This window comes from Pan paniscus, chromosome 11, assembly GCF_029289425.2.
Source record: "Pan paniscus chromosome 11, NHGRI_mPanPan1-v2.0_pri, whole genome shotgun sequence".
Classification (NCBI taxonomy): domain Eukaryota; kingdom Metazoa; phylum Chordata; class Mammalia; order Primates; family Hominidae; genus Pan; species Pan paniscus.
This window is the reverse complement of record NC_073260.2, coordinates 7,323,793-7,343,873: the sequence shown is the minus strand read 5'-3', so window position 1 is coordinate 7,343,873 and position 20,081 is coordinate 7,323,793. Positions and strand designations below refer to the sequence as shown.

General features: G+C 41.8%; 1 protein-coding gene across 3 annotated transcripts in view; it reads right to left on the bottom strand.

The window, feature by feature from the left end:
- MED27 (mediator complex subunit 27) overlaps positions 1-20,081 on the bottom strand; it is a 217,501-nt gene that overhangs the window by 151,002 nt on the left and 46,418 nt on the right. For all 3 annotated transcript variants that reach the window (XM_003822400.4, XM_034929346.3, XM_063594135.1), the window contains exon 3: positions 2,128-2,258. In XM_003822400.4, coding sequence (XP_003822448.1) covers positions 2,128-2,258 — 131 coding nt within the window. The remainder of the gene's footprint in view (positions 1-2,127; positions 2,259-20,081) is intronic.

Genomic DNA, 20,081 nt, shown 5'->3' with positions numbered 1-20,081 from the left:
AGGGAAAATGACAAGTTACAAGGCCCATTAGACTTTAGAGAGATGAAAGTTGAGACTTGCAGAATCACCAAATCAACACATGAGAAACAACAGATAGAATAATGGCCCTTAAGAAGCATTCTGCCAAATAGTCAAAACTCTGGCTTGCATCACTAAAAGCAGCTGTCCCTGTAGTGACCTTCTTTTTGAAAAATATGGCCCCTGTGCGTGCAAGCAACAGACACAAGCTACTTGTCGAGGCTGGCTGGTTACATTCCTCCTATCCTGGAAGCAAGTGTGAACTGTGAAGAAAGCCTGAAAATCACGGAAGTGGTGGCATAAGAACGTCCACCAGCTAGAGAAAGGATCCCCAGAGCAGTCACCCCTTGGGATCCCCCCGGCTCTTCACTGGTCTTTCTCCTCCTCATTCGTCAAGTCTCTGCCTCATGTTGGCTCCTCAGAGAAGCCTTCTTTGATCACCCTATTTAACAGTATCCCCCACTCCCATACCTTACCCCACTCTGTAGTCCCTTCCTAGCACTAAGCATAACTACAAATTATGGCGTTAATTTATTAATTTGTTGAGGGGTGCTTGTTTGGTCTCCTCCCACCCCCGAAATGAAAAGCTTAACAAAGATGGGACAATGTCTGTCCTGCCCATGTTTATATCCTTGGGGCCTAGAAACATGCCTGACACAGAGTAGGTACAATAAATATTTGCTAACCAAACAGCAAATGAGACCTTGAGCAAAGGTAAACAATCAACTCATATATGCCAACACTCCCTTGGACTAGAAAAGAATGCTATTTGTAACTGAGGATGTAATCAGAAGAAGGTACAAGGGGTGAGCAGGACAGGCGAAGGAACGCCTCTCAGGCATCTGGCCCTCCCAGAGGAGTGTGCACACTGACAGAAAAGGGACTGATGTGCCCACATTTCTCATTCCACATCATTGAGTGAGCCTTTGCACTCACCTACTAGGGCTTCTAATACAAAAGAACCCAACAGGTTGAACGAACCAAGTGGATGAATCAAATGTGGCATATTCAAAGGAAGACTACACTGCAACAGAAAAAGGACAACTGGATGAATCTAACACATATGATGTTGAGTGAAAAGAAGCTCATACAAAAAAATGACACTGCACGATTCCATTTAAATGAAGTTCAAAGACAGGCAATATTAACTGTTTAAAGAAGTCAGAATGGTGTTAAACTTGGGAAGGAGGGCAGCACAGGTATAGACAGAGAACAATGAGGAGGAACCCTTATGGGATTCTGGAAGTGGTGGCTACACGGATGTACACGAGTGTGAAAAAATCATTAAACTGTATGCTCTGTGAAGCTTACTGTATCTGTTATCCTTCCTAATGGGAAAAAGAAGAGCACATATATTACTATTTTTAAACGTGAATGAATGAACCTAGCATTTATTCTAATCTCAGCTCTAGTAGGTTCTCTAGGTGGTCTGCAGCTTAACCAAATGTGCTCCTCAGCTGTCTCATTTATAAAATAAGGACAACTGTACTCATATTCTACCACCTTTGGGAATGTGATAAGGAAACAAATAATAAGCCGTGAGGTCTCTTAAAATCCTAGGTGGAAAAGTCACATACAAAATATGTAAAATAAACTGCATTATAGCTGTTTCACAAAGATCTATGCAAATTATGTTACCATCATGCTTGGTTTCTAATCCTAATAGATGCCTTTTTAAAAGAAAGAAATAATTCTGGGCCGGGTGTGGTAGCTCATACCTGTAATCCCAGCACTTTGGGAGGCCGAGGCAGGTGGATCACCTGAGGTCAGGAGTTCGAAACCAGCCTAGCCAACATAGTGAAACCCCATCTCTACCAAAAATACAAAAATTAGCTGGGCATGGTGGTGTGCGCTTGTAATCCCAGCTACTTGGGAAGCTGAGACACGAGAATTGCTTGAACCCGAGGGGGTGGGGGAGGGCAGAGGTTGCAGTGAGCCGACATCATGCCACTGCATTCCAGCCAGGGTGAAAAAGTGAGACTCCGTCTCAAAAAAAGGAAGGGAGGGAGGGAATTTTGAAGAAAACAGTAACTTTCCACTACCCAAAAACAAGTATAAAGTAAAAAAGTTCACCCAGTACTAAAGTAATTTTTCAAATCCATCACTCACTGAGGTGGTAGGACAAGAGTTGTAGGCTGAGCCTTTGGTCTACGTTTGGCAGATACTCCCATCTGATTAGCGGAACGCTTCAATGACTGCTGATTTAAAAGGCCAGATGCTAGTCCTGCATGGTACTGCAACTGCAGAGAAAAACAAAACAAAAGGGGAAGAAAAATTGCATTTGGTAAAAGTAGGACAAATGGTATTAAACTAGCAATGCTTGATAATCTTATCCCCTTAGAACATTTTAAGTAACTTCAAATACAACTGCTCACATTCCGCTTCAAGGAATTTACCCATAAAAAGATAATCAGACAAACAGGAAACGAAACAAGAACAAGACTGTTCATCACAGCATTACCTCATGATGAAAAACTGGAAGCAGTCAGAATGTCTAACAACTGACTGTGAAATTGATTAAAATAGAGAAAGAACTTCACGACACCATTTTGTTGAATTAAAAGAAAAAAGGTTCCATTGTAAACAGAGAGGCACTTAAAAAAATGTTCTCTAAAATGCTAACTGTATTTTTCAGTAGTAGAATTCGAGTGATTTTTACTTTCTTCTTTATTTTTGACTACTATTCATATGCTTTATGTAAATGGTTTTAAAGCCTACGTAATTTTTTAATAAGAAAATCCAGAGGTTTTCCTTAGAGACAAGGTTAGTTCTGGGAAGTCTTGCTACCACCATATCTTGCTTATAATAAAAACCATAGAATTTGTAGTCTACCGCAGTACACCATGACCACGACATGGCTTATCATACACAGATTCAAACATACTATGAGTCTGCATTCAGAACCACTGAGCTATCTTTTCAATGGTTAAATTACAAATATCAATCATAAGAACAAGCTTATGAATATATCTTACAACAATGTATACAAATGGACATAGGCTCATTGAAAAGAATCGAATGGAGAAGCCAATTTCAAGTCCATGGACATGCAATTGGAACAATGTCATGGAGGTAAGGAAGCAGCATGCTTTAAATGTGTCTGGTGCCAGCATCCCTTGCTTGATCCCTGGACAAACTGCTGAGCTTCACAGTGACTTAGGATAGATAACTTTACTTCTCTATACTTCAATTTCTTATTGGGAAAGAGAAATGATACCGCCCAGTTCTAAACCAAACAAAACTTTGAATTCTAATTTATGTAAAATATAATACACACATTTTAAGTGAACAGTTTAATGAGTTTTGACAAATGTATATACCTGTACAACTACCACCCCAAGCAAGATAAAGCAACTTTCCATCATTACAGAAAGCTCATTTGTGCCCTAACGCAGTCAATCCCCTTAGCACCTAACATCAGGAAATTCTGATTTAAAATATAACTCATCATTCTCACTCCTTGCTAAATGAAGCTTATATCCAATTTGACGTGTGACAATAACTTTTAGCTTCCCTTTCTAATTCTATACTTTTGTATTTTAGATCATAAGAGTTGTCATCAATATCGCTATAATAAAATTATCCTTGAAAGGTATCCTGATTTTGAGCAGATGTAAATAAAAGATTCACATGTGAAAATGCCAAGCTAAGAACTTGGATAGAGACCATTTATAACATCCAATATGTTTCTTCCTCTCTTCTCAAATTAAACAAGGTCTTTCAAACATTTATTTAGAATTATCTAAACATACAAATAGTAATTCATTCTAAAGCTCTGAATCAATTTCTTCTCAAAATGCTCTTCCAAGGCACAGATTTTCTTTGCCGAGTCAGCTGCATTACAGCTCACGGTAATGAAACTGGCGACCACCATATAAAAGGGGCTGGGCCTTGGATGCAAAGGGCAATAATGTTCTGAAAAATAAATGGCCTCACCTAAAGCCATAGGGCTGCATGCAAATAGAGAGCAAAGACAACAAAACCAATTGAAATGATCTGCTCCTGGAAAGTGGCTATAAAAATGAGGCTATCCAGTGATCCAGTACGACAGAAGTATCTGTGTTTGGAGCATCCGTACTGCTTTTTAACAGGCTCTTGATTTACTTGGTCGATTTGCTGTGGGAGCCTTACAGGTGCCCAATACAAGACAAACATACATCACATTCATAATAAAGATGGAGCTCTTTTCAGGGTAGAAAGGGGGGAGCATAATTTGGCTCTAACAACTCATCTTAGACCAATGAATTTTGCTCAAATTTGTTTTTTTCCTACAGATTTCTTAAATGGGAAATCAATGGAGGCAAGGGACAGTACAAGTTTGAAAGACAATGTTTCAAAATGTCAGCTACTTGGGTTTCGATCTTCCCTGCCAGAATTTGCAATGAGTGCAATATGCATGGGGCTTGATGGAATTACAGGGAAAGACAGCTTGGCAGGGGCCTCCTCCTGGCTCAAGGAATCGACTCTCCTTTTGGCTCTCCTCCTTCGTATTTATTAGGGTCCATGCAAGCTCAGCCATTCCAGCCCTGCCGACTCTTTGAGTGGAAGAGGCCTGCTAACTATGCAGAGTGGCAGGGTGATTTTGCCCACCTGGCATCATTTTGATCATTTGCTCAAACAAACAAAGACCCAAAACAGCAGAAATGTATGCTAACTGCTATCTGTCTTTTAAAGGGTTCCTCTGAAACCTCAACCATCTTGGATGCTCTCAGGGTACAGTGCACCTCTAACAGCACACATAGATGGAAGGACTCTTCTTCCCCCAAAACAAAATCTGCCCTTGAGAGCTGACTCATAATGATTAAGCAGCACTTGTTAATCATATATATGTATCCCAGTTTCCAGGAACACGGCTCTGACTGTCAAGATCTATAAGGGGCCCATTAAATATTTACTGAACCACCTTTATAATGGGAGAAAGGTCAAAGTTAATAAAACTGACAGGCAGCTCCTGTCCAACTGGATTATACATTATTTAAGCACCAAAACTCCATTCCATGGAACACAGTTTAGATCTGAAGAGGCTCTTGGAAAATGTTCACTCAGCCAATGGTTCTAAAACAGCAGAAGGGAGTTCAGAGTGAATCTACAAATTAACATTAGAAACATATAACTCCCCAAAATACTGCCATAAGTTCTCAATTACAGGTTCTGTAATATTTTCTATAAAAATATATTTCAATAAACATACTTCTCTCCAAATGTCTGCAGCATGGAAACAACTCTATTTCAAAAAGCAACTTATCAAAGTTCTAATGTGATTTTTCTATCAAAGATCGTTTCTCCACTAACCAGGAGGAATAAAAATGAAAGAAGGAGAGAAATGATCTATTCTTTTAACTTCCATATCTTACAAGTGCGGGGAATGGGAGTGTTTATGTGGTGAGTTGGAGGCGAAGGTTTGTGATTTACTGTTAAGTTACTGCTCCACAGGAACAGCCATTTCCATGTTGCAGTGTTCTCTGGATTTTTTAGAGTATTTCTCTCAGTTACAGTTTCACTATCTATTAATTTCCACTTTCTATTTTCTATGAATGACCTAGGATTTTTCTATCAGTTCTCAACCTAAAGCCCTTTCTAACCAATTATATCTACTAATTACCTCTATACCTGAGAAAATTTTAACAATTAATAATGGTCTGAGGAAAGACCAATTAAAATTAGGAAAACCTTGATTTACTGAATCGTTTTTAAAATAATGCTGTTTTAGTCTTATTGAACATGTAAGAGGCTCCAAGTTGTCAGGCAGGGTCCTGATGAAATGTAAGTGGGAGAGGAAGCGCCTCTGTAACCAGCAGCCTCTTTGGAAATGTGCTCCTGGGCTTTGCTGCTACCAAACTGGGTGACCTTACACATCTCCTGTCCCTCTCTAGAAAATATGCATCACATTTTATCTGAGGACCCCCAAACTCTAAAATTCAATTCCTTTGTATTTCTAAAGGTAGAAAGGTATTTGACATGAAGGAATGTCCCTACAACATTAATACAAGAGACTTAACAAATCTTTTTCTGTTGGATAGCCAAGGTCTTTACAGAATCCTCTTTTAAAGAGTCCAAACTACTGGGAGTCCAAATTCAATTAGTTTTAATATGCTTCAAATTACAAATAACAACAAATACTGGAAGCAAATGATATAAAAGGAAATGATAAAAACAGGATTCAAATGCAAAGTTTCTGACTTAAATCTTGGGTTCAAGAAATCCGATGAGCAATCACCCCTCCCCCGTTCATTCTCCACTTGCATGATGTCTTCTGCATTGTTCTGAATGCTTCTACCCGCCCCAAAATATTCATAGGTTAATGTTTTGCACTGGACCAAAGTTTGAAAAGAGAACAGAAGGAAATTCATCAAACCGATCATGTTCAATATACTAATGAAGCCAGTGGCATTCAATTAGGCCTAGTACTTAAAAGCTGAAGTGTATGCTGGAGCCTCCCTGGGGTCCCTGCTACAGCATCCCATCATATGCAGCACTGCTCTACCCTTGCCATCTGGCCCGAATCCCACTTTAAGAGAACCTGACATTTGAAAACCTCAAAACTTATAAGCCAGATCAATCGAGATTTGATTCTTCTCACTATGAAAATCACTATTCCTTTCTCAAGATTCACCAAAGGCTTCTTTAAGGGTAAAGGGGAAAAAAGAGCTCTCCTGAACGTAAGTTATGATTCACTTTATTTTTTTTTAAAAACACTTTGCATATAATTACATATAAGGGCAAAGAATGGCATACAACTAAGTTATAATAAATTCTGTCTGGCTTAGACCAGAGGACCCACAGGAGGGCAGAAGAGATCAAGGGGGTAGGGAGCCTCACCATCTCCTCTGCCAGTCACTCTAGGCCAATTTCCTTCTCCAAGCACAAAGCTCCGGTCTGTACTGGGAAAAATGCCCAGGAAAGACAGCCTTGTGTTATTCCTGGGTCTGGGAGTGAAGCTGCCACCCAGGGAGTCTTATCTCTAGGGCACAGACCTTGTTATTGATGACTCTATTCTGTACAATGTCCAGGATAGTGCATTGAATACAGGTGATGCTAATGAATTTGTCAATTAACAAGTAGACCGGCAGATTCATGGGAATGCTGGCTTGGCTTGGCACTGCAACCAATCTAGAACAGACTGCCTCCATCTGACAGTCCTCTTATGGCTGGCCTCTTATGAAAGCAAACACACTGCTTTCTAGGTGCTCACTGTCAAGATAGAACCACAAAAGAAACCTTTTTTCCTCTTATTCCAGTTGCCCAGAAAGTGGGTATGTTCACAGGTTTGAGCTTGGACCAAGCTCAAAAGAAAAGGGGTCCATAGGGACTGCCCCTGGATGACTTCAAATCACAGAATTTAACAATAGAGAAAGGCCATAGTAGATGCCAATCTTCCCCCCTACCCACAACCCCATTTCACATGAGAGGAGATGCCAGCCTTAAAGAGGTCACTGACCTCAGGTCACACCATTCGCAGGAGGATGGTGGGCCATACAGGGTTTGCCTTAATAGCTCTGTCCCGTGGGGATAGGTATGCTGCATCTTTCTAACTGGAGGTACTGATGTTTATCTCCCTTCAGCAACAGAACACAGCGATCCCCCCTGGATGAGAGCTGGCCCATGCCAAGCAGGCAGCCACATTCCCATCACCAGCCTCTCCTGGCTCCTGCCTGTCATGATAGAACTCTTCACTCTGCCCTCCTGCAGGCGCTGAGACGTTGCATGCTTTTCCCTCCCACTGACTCCAGTCATGTGTTAGGTGGTGAGTTTGAAGAAGTTTTAAATTCTGTTGTCTTCAAGTTTTAATATTCACAGTTAAATACTTTAGAGAAAAGAAATCAAGAAACCATAGTTTCATCAGAAAATCTAAATTCCAGATGCACAGTGGCATGTTGAACCTTCCTAGCGGTTTTGATATGGCTCTGTCATAGAGCAGTTGTGCTTCTGTCTAACGGGTTTCTAGGAGATTCCACATGTATACTCTGTTTCTACTGAAGAATTCTCTTTGCAAATGTATGTTATATATAATGATAGCAAGCAAGGACACTAGTGCCACTTTCCCTGTAGATCACTGACCAAAACAGCCAGAGGTGGCTGGCATAAGTGCACTGAAGATCCTTCCAATGTATAACAGAACACACCAAAGCCCACAGCCACAACCTAAGGACCCATGACACCTGGAACAATCCACACTGTGTACACCTGGATCAAGTCACACCCCATACAGCTGGGATGTGTGTTGCGACACTGCAAGGTAGGGTGCTAATCTGAGAGTCTCACATAGTCATGTTTCCCCAGACCATTAAGCTTTCAACTAGAACTAAGATTTGTGCAACATCAGGAAACTTTGTCACCACTGTGAGTTGCAAGGACCTTTGCCCCCATTACTGAAATATGTTTTGTTTCCAGCTAATGAGAAAGAATCATGTATTACAATAGAGTTCTGGTTCTTCTTTTGAACATAACTCCAAGCAAAAAACAGGCAAGCTTGTCTGGTATTATCTGTGCCAAGGAAAACAGCTACAGAAAAATACCATAAATCTAATTGTTTTGCTTGGGTTTTAATCGAAATATCAGATAATGATATTAGCTTCTTTCCTCCTTTTATCTCCTAATGCTTCTTTCAAATAGCCAATAGTTTAGAAAAAAACACCTTAGACTTGAGCTTTTATGGGTAAATAATCTTTTTACTTGGTCAAAACAGCATCAATAAACCATAAGAAGGAAGCCTCCAATTTACTTGCCTATTTGTTCTCTCCTGGAAGCTCGGTTTCACAGCTCCTTCAATTACTAGGAAAGCAGGACAGCAAATCAGGGCTGCGCTTCCTGCTCCACTGTGGCATTATTTATATGCTAAATGCCATTTGAGTTTCTTTCTTCCCTACATATTAGTGCTCAAATGTCCAAACTTCAAAAGCTATCCAAGAAGTAAACAGAGACGATGGATAGCAGCCCTTTTCTTTCTTAAATATCTGTAATGGTTAGGGTTGTTTAGATTGTTCTACTGCAACTCCCCAGAATTTGCACCTTTATTAATAGGACTTTCTCCACAACTGCTCCTGTTTACACTACAGCTGTATGCATGTTATCATCCTTCAAAGGTGCCAGTCCAATAGAAGGAGAATGACTCACATATCTGAATGAATTCACTAACAAAGCAAACTAAAATGTGGCTAACAATGGAAGAAACAACCATCATAGGGATTATTTGTAAAGGGAAAGAGAAAGACAACAGAAGAAAGGGAAAAAAAGGGAAGATGAGCAGCTAAGAAAAGACAGACGAGGGTATATAAAAATTGGTGTTTTCCTGTCTCCCAGGAGCCCCCTCTCACTTCACACCAGGTGCTCACCCCATCTGCCTTGCATGGTCTGAGAGAGCAATGGACAGGGTCATAAAGAAAGATCATGTTGGAGAGTCACCTGGTGTCAGGGGTTGAACGTTTTTGTCTCCCCAAAATTCTTCTGTTTCAATACACATTGGCCTAATTCCCAATGTGATGGTATTTGAAGCTGGGGACTTTGGTAGATAATCAGGTTTAGATAAGGTCATGAGGGTGAAGGCCCCATGATGGGATTAATGCCCTTATAGGAAGAGGAAGAGGAAGAGATCAGATTTCTCTCTCTCCACCATGTGAGGATATAGCAAGAAGGTGGCCATCTGCAAACCAGGAAAAGAGCCCTCACCAGACACCAAATCTGCCAGCAACTTGACCTTGGACTTTCCAGCCTTCTGAACTGTGAAAAATAAATGTTTGTTGTTTACCCCAGTCTATGGCATTTTATTACAGCGGCCTAAACTAAGACACATGGTCACTTAAGAAGATGCAGGCCAAAAATATAAATAGGATCAACGCAAAATTTGACAACACAGTAATGAAAGCATCATGACAGATTATTGACAGGTGGTGACAATGAATGAGAATATGCCCTCTGAAGAGGGACAACATGGTGGGCTATCTTGTTTGCCTATGTTTCTATTGGGGGAAGAAGGCCACGTCAGATGCACCATCATGTTCTTGTCACCAGCTAAGGTTGAACCACCCCAGAATCCTTATCCATTTGCATATTATACTTCTGGACTCAAGAAAAACAGATTGTGCATCTGATCTTTCAGTTATTAACCAAAGACAGAAGTAACAGGGAAGAATGACACATCTCAGGATTATCTTTATATTTCTACCAGAAATGTAGGACATTAGTTTTTAAACACGTACTTAAGGCCTGAATCAAAAGTCTACAAAGTAAGGCTAGAATTATGTCTGAGGTCCTAACACTGAAATCCTGTATTATAAATATTACTTTGAGCAGTCTGCGCTTGACTTCCTAGTACAAAAATCAACATCAGTGAAATTTAAATATGGAATGCAAACATTTTACTAGTCACCAAAAGTCTCCAATTAAGGAAGCTAGTGAGGGGTTGGTGTATTAGTCCATTCTCGCACTGCTGTAAAGATACTTCCAGAGACTGGTAATTTACAAAGGAAAGAGGTTTAATTGACTCGCAGTTCCACATGACTGGAGAGGCCTCAGGAAACTTATAATCATGGCAGAAGGCATAAGGGAAGCAAGGACCTTTTTCACATGGCGGCAGGAGAAAGAAGCAAGCAAAGGAGGAACTTGCCAAACGTAAAACCGTCAGATCTCATGAGCACTCACTATCATGAGAATAGCATGGGGGATCCGCCCCATGATCCAATTGCCTCCCATGAGGTTCCTCCCTCAACACCTGGGGATTACAATTAGAGATGAGATTTGGGTGGGGACACACAGCCAAACCATATCAGTTGGGAAAGGGCTCTTTGAGATGTCTTAGGCCTAGTAAAAGTTGAAATCAAATGCAATGCTAGAGCCCTAATAGGCACTTGAGCATTTACTGACATACAATACTTATTGGTTTTTCTTTCCAAACATTCATAGGTGAGGCATGGGGGAAGAACTAAATATTCCCATATAAGAAATGTGACCCTGAATATTTCTCTTTTTTCCCCCCCAAAAGAAAACAGATGTTTTTCAACTAAGCCATGAGTACAATGAGAACCACCACTGGACATTTCTATGTTTCAGTTCTAAACACTGAATTCTAAGCATCAGTCACTCATTGCCAAGGTATCCAGTCAATAAACTAATAAACATGATTTTTTGAAAATTGCCAATCTGATATTTTATAAACTTCTTCTTTTATGGGTAGTGTGAAAAAGGGATGGCTTCTCAGAAGAGAAAAATGAGTTTCTATGCGCCTCCTAGTCCATTTAGATTTAGCTGGAGAGTTTATTTAGCTCTTCTTTATTCCAGTGTCATGAAATGCCTGTTTCTGCTTTAAGCACCATTTTCATTATGGTCAGATGCAGCCCCATTAGCCTCCTCGGCTTCCCTCCATAAACCAATAGTCTGCTGGGAGACACCTGGCTACAAATCAGGGATTTGATCAGCCATCCCCTTACTCCCTGCTTACTGGGGATATACAGTCAGAAGAGGCAAGGAAGAAGGAAAGACAGTGAAGAGAAACTCAGACGGAAGGAGACAGGAAAACAGGGAGCCATATAATCACTGACTGGAAAAAGATACATGATGATAATGTCAGAGAAACAAAAAAGTATAGGAGTGGAAGTGAGACAGTTGCTTAGTTAGGAGGCATGCAAGAACAGAAATCAGGAAACAGGAGAGAGCTCTTAAGAAGGAATTTTTTTTTATTGATCATTTTAACAACTGCATTGTCCTTTTGGGAACAGGAAGAACAAGGCGTGGTGGCTCAGGACTACGAGGAGGCAACGGGTCCAACGAGGCACCTACTTTCCTTTGTACTTGGCCATGAAGCAGCAAAGACTGACACTCTGGAGGCAGTGTGGCCCAATGCACAGAAGATGCAGCCTTGCAGTGAGATGGCCCTGAGTTCAAACCCCAGCTCAACATGAGTGATTCTGGGTGTTTTTCCTCCCTTCTGAGCCACTTTCTTTATCAGCTCAATAAGAAAGGCAACGTTCAATCTTGTAAGGAGAGAGTTGTCTTTGCGTTTATTGGGCACACTCCCTAAGGCAGGCTTTAAAAGTGCCTTTTCCCTATCTCACAACGAACCCATGGGGGGCAGTATTGTTGGCCTCCTTTTACAGATGAAGAATGGTTGTTGTTGGAATTTGGCGGTATAATGTGTGCAAAAGCCATAAGCACAGTGTCCAGCACACTGCAAACAGGCAAAAAGAGCTGTTCTTGTGATTTTCCCAAGTGCCATACCTAGAAATTCGCTTCCTCCAATAACACCAGGAATGACTGAATTTTCACAAAATTGATGAGAATGATCACCTTTTAAATCAAATCCTGTCACCCTAAGCATGTCAGATAATAAATTGATAAATGTAATGAGAAAATAGGAAAAATGTACCCACTAGGTCGTTCTAAATGAGTAGCTATATTGAGAAGGAAATCTAACTCAGAATTCTTCTCATACAACTGTGGAAGACAATCTATTACAAGATGATGCCTCTTGGCATCATCAAATCCTAAGGACAATCGTCTAAGGCCTGCAGAAACAAGGTAAGCGCTCTAAATGAAAGGCAATCCCGAGGATTAGTTGGACAGCTCCTCCTAATATACTGTAGAGATTGTTCTTTTTAATCTACACACAACCTAAATGCCCAGAAAGTTGGCTCAAGCTTGACACATGAAACAATCAGGTTAAGGAGTGCTTCTTGGGCATCTAGCAAAGCATTCGGTACTAGAAGATCAAAGTCTCTCTCCAGACTCCCACAACACTCTATTTCTGTTGGTCTGTTTAAATTCTGGTTGTGATTATCTACACACAGGAAGTATGAGAAAAGGTAATGCAGGTGGAAGCCTGTGTGTCAGGATTTTCCCACATAAATACAGGACTACGGCTTTTCCCCTTGGAAAGGAAAAAAAAAGCCAAAGTCATACATATTAACAATGGGCATGTTTTTGGTTTAAAAGAAACAACACATTAGAGTGAATTTTTTTTTTTTTTTTTTTTTGAGACAGAGTTTTGCTCTTGTTGCCCAGGCTGGAGTGCAATGGTGTGATCTCCTCTCACCGCAACCTCTGCCTCCTGGGTTTTCAAGTGATTCTCCTGGCTCAGCCTCACGAGTTGCTGGGATTACAGGCATGCGCCACCACACCCAGCTAATTTTGTATTTTTAGTAGAGACAGGGTTTCTCCATGTTGGTAAGGCTGGTCTCGAACTCCCAACCTCAGGTGATCTGCCCGCCTCGACCTCCCAAAGTGTTGGGATTACAGGCGTGAGCCACCGTGCCCGGCCCTGAGTGAATTTTCTACTGATCAACAAGAGCTAGGGAGAGAAAGAGTTCTACTACTCTTAATCTAATTAAGAATGTGGGTTCATAGTCAACCATCTGGATATACAACAGAGGCCCTCTCCTTAACCAACTCTATGACCTTGGGAGAGTTCTTCAATTTTCTGAAGCCTTGGCTCTCTTCTACTATTGGGGATAACACTGCTACTCAATACTATCTGATTACTCTAGAAACAATCTCAGGTTTCACTGAGCAAAATCATACTCCGGTTATTGGAGTTAGTGAGGGTTAAGAACATGAAAAGGGCTCAGCAAAGTGGCTGGCACAAAGCACACATTCAATAAATATTATTATGATTAGTGTTAATCGGCTGAGATTGTTGAGCCATTAACACTTAAGCTAAGTCTTAGGAGTGACTGTGTCAATAACTGGAAGAACTTGTATCTGATGAAAAAAACCTTAGGAAAGATAGACAAGTCAAAAACAAGTCTGTTCCTGTGGATTTGGGGAAGGGGAGTGCACAGGAATGGCTGAGTCATAAGAGAGTTGAGCCTAATACGAGAAGGGCTACTCCAATGTGCATGTTCCCTACTCCAACTCCAATGATGCTCAGCAGTCTTACTCAAACTTTCCCAAATCTGCTGTGAAGAACAAGCCCAGCAACCAAAATGAGGAGCAGCAGTAGCCAGCTGGGAATGTCCAAGAAGGAATATTCACGCGTCCATCACCAACCACGTCCATCCAGAGGAAGAGCCCAGATATGGAAAGTAGCCTGCTTTGGGACCAGGAGTGAGAAAATAAGAATAGGCAACTTGTGCGACATCTCATGTGTCCTTTTGGTCCTCAATACCCAATAAGTAGGCTGCCTTTCCCTTTAAGTACCTGGCAAGCAGGGAGCGGTGAAGAACTGAAGTTGCTCAAGCCAGACCAGAAGACTTTCTGAAACACCTTTCCCAAGGCTGACCACTGTACATGATAGTGTGGGGGTTTTTGTGTATCTACCTTTACTCTTTTCCTAAAGTGTATTCCACAAGAGTGCCGGAACTGTCTTGTACTCCATTTTAGAAGCCTTACTGGCCTAGCAGAAGGGTCTACGTGAGCATTCAATAAAAATGCTCTGGGCTGCTTCTTCCAACTCCACCACAATCAACTCCTCCTGACTCGCCTCTGCTCTCTCTGGGACTCTGCCTGCTGCAGCCTGAGCAGGCACACTCGTGTGCACACACCTTTTCACCCACTCACTGCCTTCTGATACTTCACACCCAGAACAGAGGAAGGGCCAAGAATCTGCCAGTACACAGCCATAATTCCCTTGCACAGTATAAAATGTATAAAAAGTTCTGAACATCTAAAGCCTTCTCATCGATGTAGGCGCCAAAACTCATGTGGCAGCAAAACCTGACGTGAACTGATGTGAGTCTATTTAAACCTTAATTTATCTCACTTAGTGTGAATAGTCATACATTTTGCTGCACAAAATTTGATTACAGGGTACTGCTCCAGACCCCGCTGGAGAAATTAATGGTATATGAGCCATGCTACCTTTCTATAATATAAAATGTTGTAAAATCCAAAACACATTCAGATGCCCAAAGCTTTGATAAGGAGCTGTGAACCTGTGCCAGGCCATGGAGGGTGAGTGTACTGGGCACAGCACCCATGCTGGCTGGGACCTCATCAACTGCTGGCAGTCACCGGCCTAGGTGCCCATCTCTGATCTGAGCAACCACAGCCATAGTAGAGTCACAGGGCACACACACAGCCGGACAACCTACGTGCTCTGGCCCCAGCTCCTCCTTCCGCCTGCCTCACCAGCATTCCACCACTCTGGCTGGCTTCCTTTCTGTTCCTGTTTTGAGGCCTCTTGCACTAGCTGTCCCCTCTACCTGGAACGCTCTTCACCCTGATCTTTGCATACCTGACTTCTTGTTGTGCAAGTCTCAACTTGAACTTTACCTTCTAAGAGAGCCTTTTCTGGCCGCCTAAAGGAGCTGGGGGTGCTTTCTATCACAGCAGTTTTATCTGAATCACAGTAGTAAAGCCGGCTAGGTATTACATACAGAGCGTTTGTTTCTTTAGTTTCTACTTCTCCCACTCACCTTCTCCCTGTCTCCCATACCTTAGAATACCTTAGAATATAAGCTCCATTAGGACAGAGGCTTCTTAGTCATGACTGTAGCTGCAGCACCTAGGACAGTGCTTGGCACATAGCCATGGCTGAATGAACAAATAAATTAAAAAAAAAAAAAAATCCAAAGAGGTCTGTAGGCATTGCATAACTGCACAGCCAGACCTATATACCCTGCCTACACAAATGACAAGTCCCAATGCTCCCAAGTAATATGGAATTTTTACACCTTCTTTGGACTTCATGTAGTAGACAATTGGGGGAGAGGTGTCATTCGAGATACCGAACAGGGGAGTGGTATAATCAAGGACATTATAGCCTTCAAATCATTTTCAAAACACAGCCAGAGATCATCTGCAACAGAATCATCTACAGAGTGCTTGCCAAAAGTGCAGATTCCAGGGGCCCACCTCCAATCTGTGGGATCAGAACTTCTACTGAGGAACCCAGGAATTCACACTGTAACAAGCACCCCCAGGCAGCTCCAAGACGCGCTAAAATCTGAGCACAATCATAGTACACTCTCAAAATTAACATTTGCAGATTCACCGGTAGCTTCAGGAGGCCAGTCTCTTGAGACCTGGAAGCCATCAGAGATGCCACGGAGAGAAGCCTCAGACATGTCACGGTCAACTAAGAGAAGGACATAGCTCTTGTTGGTTCACCAGAAAGATTCAGCACTGTACTTCCAGTATTGAGAGGATTCCTTCTTTCCAACTCCTATCAAAAATCTGGCCATTTCATGCATGTATTGTTGAAGAGTCAGGGAGGGAGCAGGATAGGAACAAATAGTAGAGACTGAAAGCTTTTAGAATTCTGAAACCCTACTCTAGTACCAAGTTACTTGATTAAGCAAATACAGAACATGCATTGTACAAGTCTTCAAATAGTTAAATTTTCAATCTTTATAAAAAAGAAAATCCATCAGATTTGATTGATAAGTATACTTTTTAAAACTAAGAGTAAAAAAGTAAAGATTGGCAACATTTTTTTGCCATATAATTTGCTTTCTTTGCCTTTTTCCACAGCACTGCACATAAATCAAAGAAATGTTAAAGAGGCCCATATATCACCAACTGGCATTTCAAAACTATTTACAAAGTCTTTAACAGACACAGGACGGAGTATGAAAAACCATGGCCAGGGAGGCTAAAATGAAAGGGAGAAAATTAACTCAAACACTGACAGAGAGTTAATTAAGTTTACAAATAACTCTCCAATGAGCAAATTATGATATTTAATAAGAAGGGCCTCGGTGAAGCAAGGTTACAAAATAGGGAAGGAGGTGGGGAGGAAGACAAGCCAAGAGTTTTCCAAGCAAGAATAATGTATATTTGAACAAGCTGGCTTTCTATGATTAAGCACAGAAATCTGGGAACAAGGCAGGGGAAATGATGTTTTAATAAAGTCTGAAATAGGCCTGTGAGCTGCATTTTGTATTCTCCTTGCAAAAAAAAGTGTCGGTGTGTGTGGGGGCGGGGGAGGGGAGCAGAGCATGGTCCAAAAATTGCAAATCAAGGTATACAGGCTATGGTATGTGAACTGCTACTAGAGTGGCAGGAGGTAGAAAAGGGTGGAGTGACATGGGCTGGCTGTCCTTCCCACACAGAAAATGTGAGGATTTCCCAAAGGCAGAAGACAACAAACTGGTGACTTATGTCCTGGTTTTCAAAGACAGGGAGGGATGTGAAAAGGTGTTACTGGTCCATCTGTTGGAGGTGGCACAAGCCTGACCAGTGTTAGGGGATTCGGGCCTCTGCCCCCTCTTCAGGGGAGTGTGCACCGGTGCCAGAGCTACGTTGTCTCAAAGACAGCGGTGCCCCTCGTGACAGCGCTGCCCGGCTCTCCAAGGCCCTGACCCAAGGGAGTGGCTCTAAGTCTAGTGGAGTCTCTGCTTCTTTGAAAAATTCAGCTTCTAACACTGCCATCACACACCAGGTACTCTTGCCCTCAGCTATTCCACTCCAGAAAAGCTAACTGCTGAGAGCCAAAATAGTAAGAGCACTGCTGAGAAAGAGGTTTTTAAAACCAGCGTGCACCTAAAAGAGGGGAAGAAAGGCCAGTCCTTTCTTTTCAGGAGCTTCGTGTTTTATCATTTCTCCCTCCCGCTACATAATGAAATACTAGCATCCGACGGATCTTCTTAGAAAGCATACTAGAGACCCAGAGACGTTATTACTCTATTTCAAAGCAGCAATGTGCATGTCTGCACACATTTCTTAGAATCATGTGATGAAAAGAAGACCCTTCATGAAAAATATAGACCCATTAAATCAAAATGTGCTTTTTGAAATACAAAGATGCTATAGACCTATGTGTAAAACAAAGCAAAATGTATCAAAAACAGGAGCCAGAGGCCTTCCTGTTGAACACGGCAGAATGAAGTCATGTTCACCTGCATTCTCTCCCCAAACCACTAAAATGACAGCAAATGAATAAACTCACAGTATGAGCCTACAAGGACAAAGAGAAGAGGAGACAGCAACAGAAAGAGAGGTCAACTACATTTCAGAAGACAGGAAGTAAGTGGACCAGCACTACCTTCGCAGAGTGAAGTATACTAAACACCTACCCTGAACAGAAGGGAAGGTTGGGAGGGTGGGAGAAGTCGATTTTTAAAAAGCAAGCTGAACTGCACTGCAGAATTTCCAAAGACTGAGGAAGTGGGGGCACTCGGTGGCCTGGAAGGCCAGGTGTCAAGTAGGCATAAAACAGATGGACTGGTTAAATCTTTCTTGAACACCCAGATCCCTGCTCCATCAGAAGCCAGGTGGTGTCCTCTCTGGAGAGGCTGTCCAAGAGGCTCAGGGTTTACGGACAGCTGAAAACAGGTGGATAAATCTGCACACTAAATGGTGAGCTACCCTCTACCTCAGCCTTCACCAACAGAAATAGCAATCACAGTATCCTACATGTCTCCACTATAAAAAACATTTCATAGTCATAATAATGTAAAAACCAAGTATCAATTAAAGCAATGCAGTGGGAAGACTGTGGTCTATAAAAGTTAAATCTTCATCTTCCATGGCAGAGGCAACAGATAACTTCTACAACAGCAGTCTAAGCAGGTTATTTAGGAAAATGTGGGCAAGTATCCAAGGAAAGAGCTAAAAGAGTTAAGAGAAGCCAGGTATGGTGGGGCACACCTGAGTCCCAGCTATTCAGAGAGGTTGAAGTGGGAGATCACTTGAGCCCAGGAGTTACAGTCCAGCCTGACCCCTCCTCTAAAAAAATAAACAATGAAATACAGAGTTAAAAGGAGTTGCCTCTGAGGAGTGGCATAGCAGAGTTGGGCAAGACCAACACATCTGGTATAAATCTTGTAGTATTATTTATTTGCCTTTTAAACTACGTACTTATGTTCCTTGGATGAAAATAAAAACTATACCAGGAAAAAAAAAAACAGGGCCTGAAAGTTAAACAGATCCTGAAAATGGAAGCCCCTACACACTACAAAATGTGCTTTATCACCTGGGGACTATTAGTTTACTATAGTAACACTTAATTTTATTTCAAGTTTTACTGCCACAGTTAAAGGTTTTTACAATAGCAGATGCCTTCCCTCCCACACATCAATTAATTTGCAAATTCACTCAAGGTTGTAGAAATAATGAGGTGTGGAGAGAGCTCATTCCACTGGTGGGCACTGCCATCAGAAGGTGGATGTGGTAGGTGAGGCGCTAAGCTTGGCCGCTGCTAGCTGCATGCCATGGGAGCCTGGGCACGGGGGATGGCTCTGCCACAAGCCCACAGGCCGAGCCCACCTTGGCTGCAAATAAAGATAAAGAACGTAATGCCAACCACCTTGAAAGCTGAAAAACCATAGAAAAATTAGACAGGCAAGGCATTTTAAGTCTCATGAAATAAAATCATGTTTTTAGGCTCCTTTTTATAGGTTCTTATTTGGTGTTTACCGAGAAAGTGAACTTTTTGAAAAGAAATGATGTGGCACTCTGAATGCAACTCTGGTCTGTACTTTGGCAAAACCACCTGTCAAGCCCACACATTTGATTTTTTTTTCTTCTTTCTGAAAAAGCTGAAGTAAACCAATGTTGTTTCAAAACACAGGGGTTGAAAATAGTTACACAGTTTCTGCTCTGCCAAAGAACTGCCTCTTTTCTCATTTTCACTTAAATCTTGTTCTTTAATGACCTAAATGATAAGAGGAACAAGAAGACACATTTTCATTTGCACCTAAGCAAATAGGATTGTAACAGAATGTGCTCCCAAATGTAGCTCTTAACTAACTTGAGGGGTTGACAGGTCCCAGGAGGCAGAGCCAGTCAGGAAGGAATGCAGAATGCCACAGATCACCAGGGCCCACTTCCTGCTTCCACTGGCTTTAAGTGATGGCTCTTGTCACCTAGCCACTCTCTTGGCCTCCCCTGCCCCTCCCTCTCACAGCCCTGCGCCCAAGCCACTCTTCTCATGGGGATCACCTAGTCCCGCACTCCACACTAAGCCTCTCTCTAGGTCTATAATAAATTGTCTGAGTGTGAATAAGCATTTCAAAAGGCTTCCTGCTTTGAGAATTCACCTTTCCAACAAATTTAATAGGTGTCTACAACAGCCTGACAGGTAGCAACATTTTTTCTTATCCACAATTGGTCTGAACCAAAAGTAAAATATCACTCAAATATTTTTCCTACCCCGCCAGCTAAAAGCAGCCCCATACATGCTGTTTGTGTCT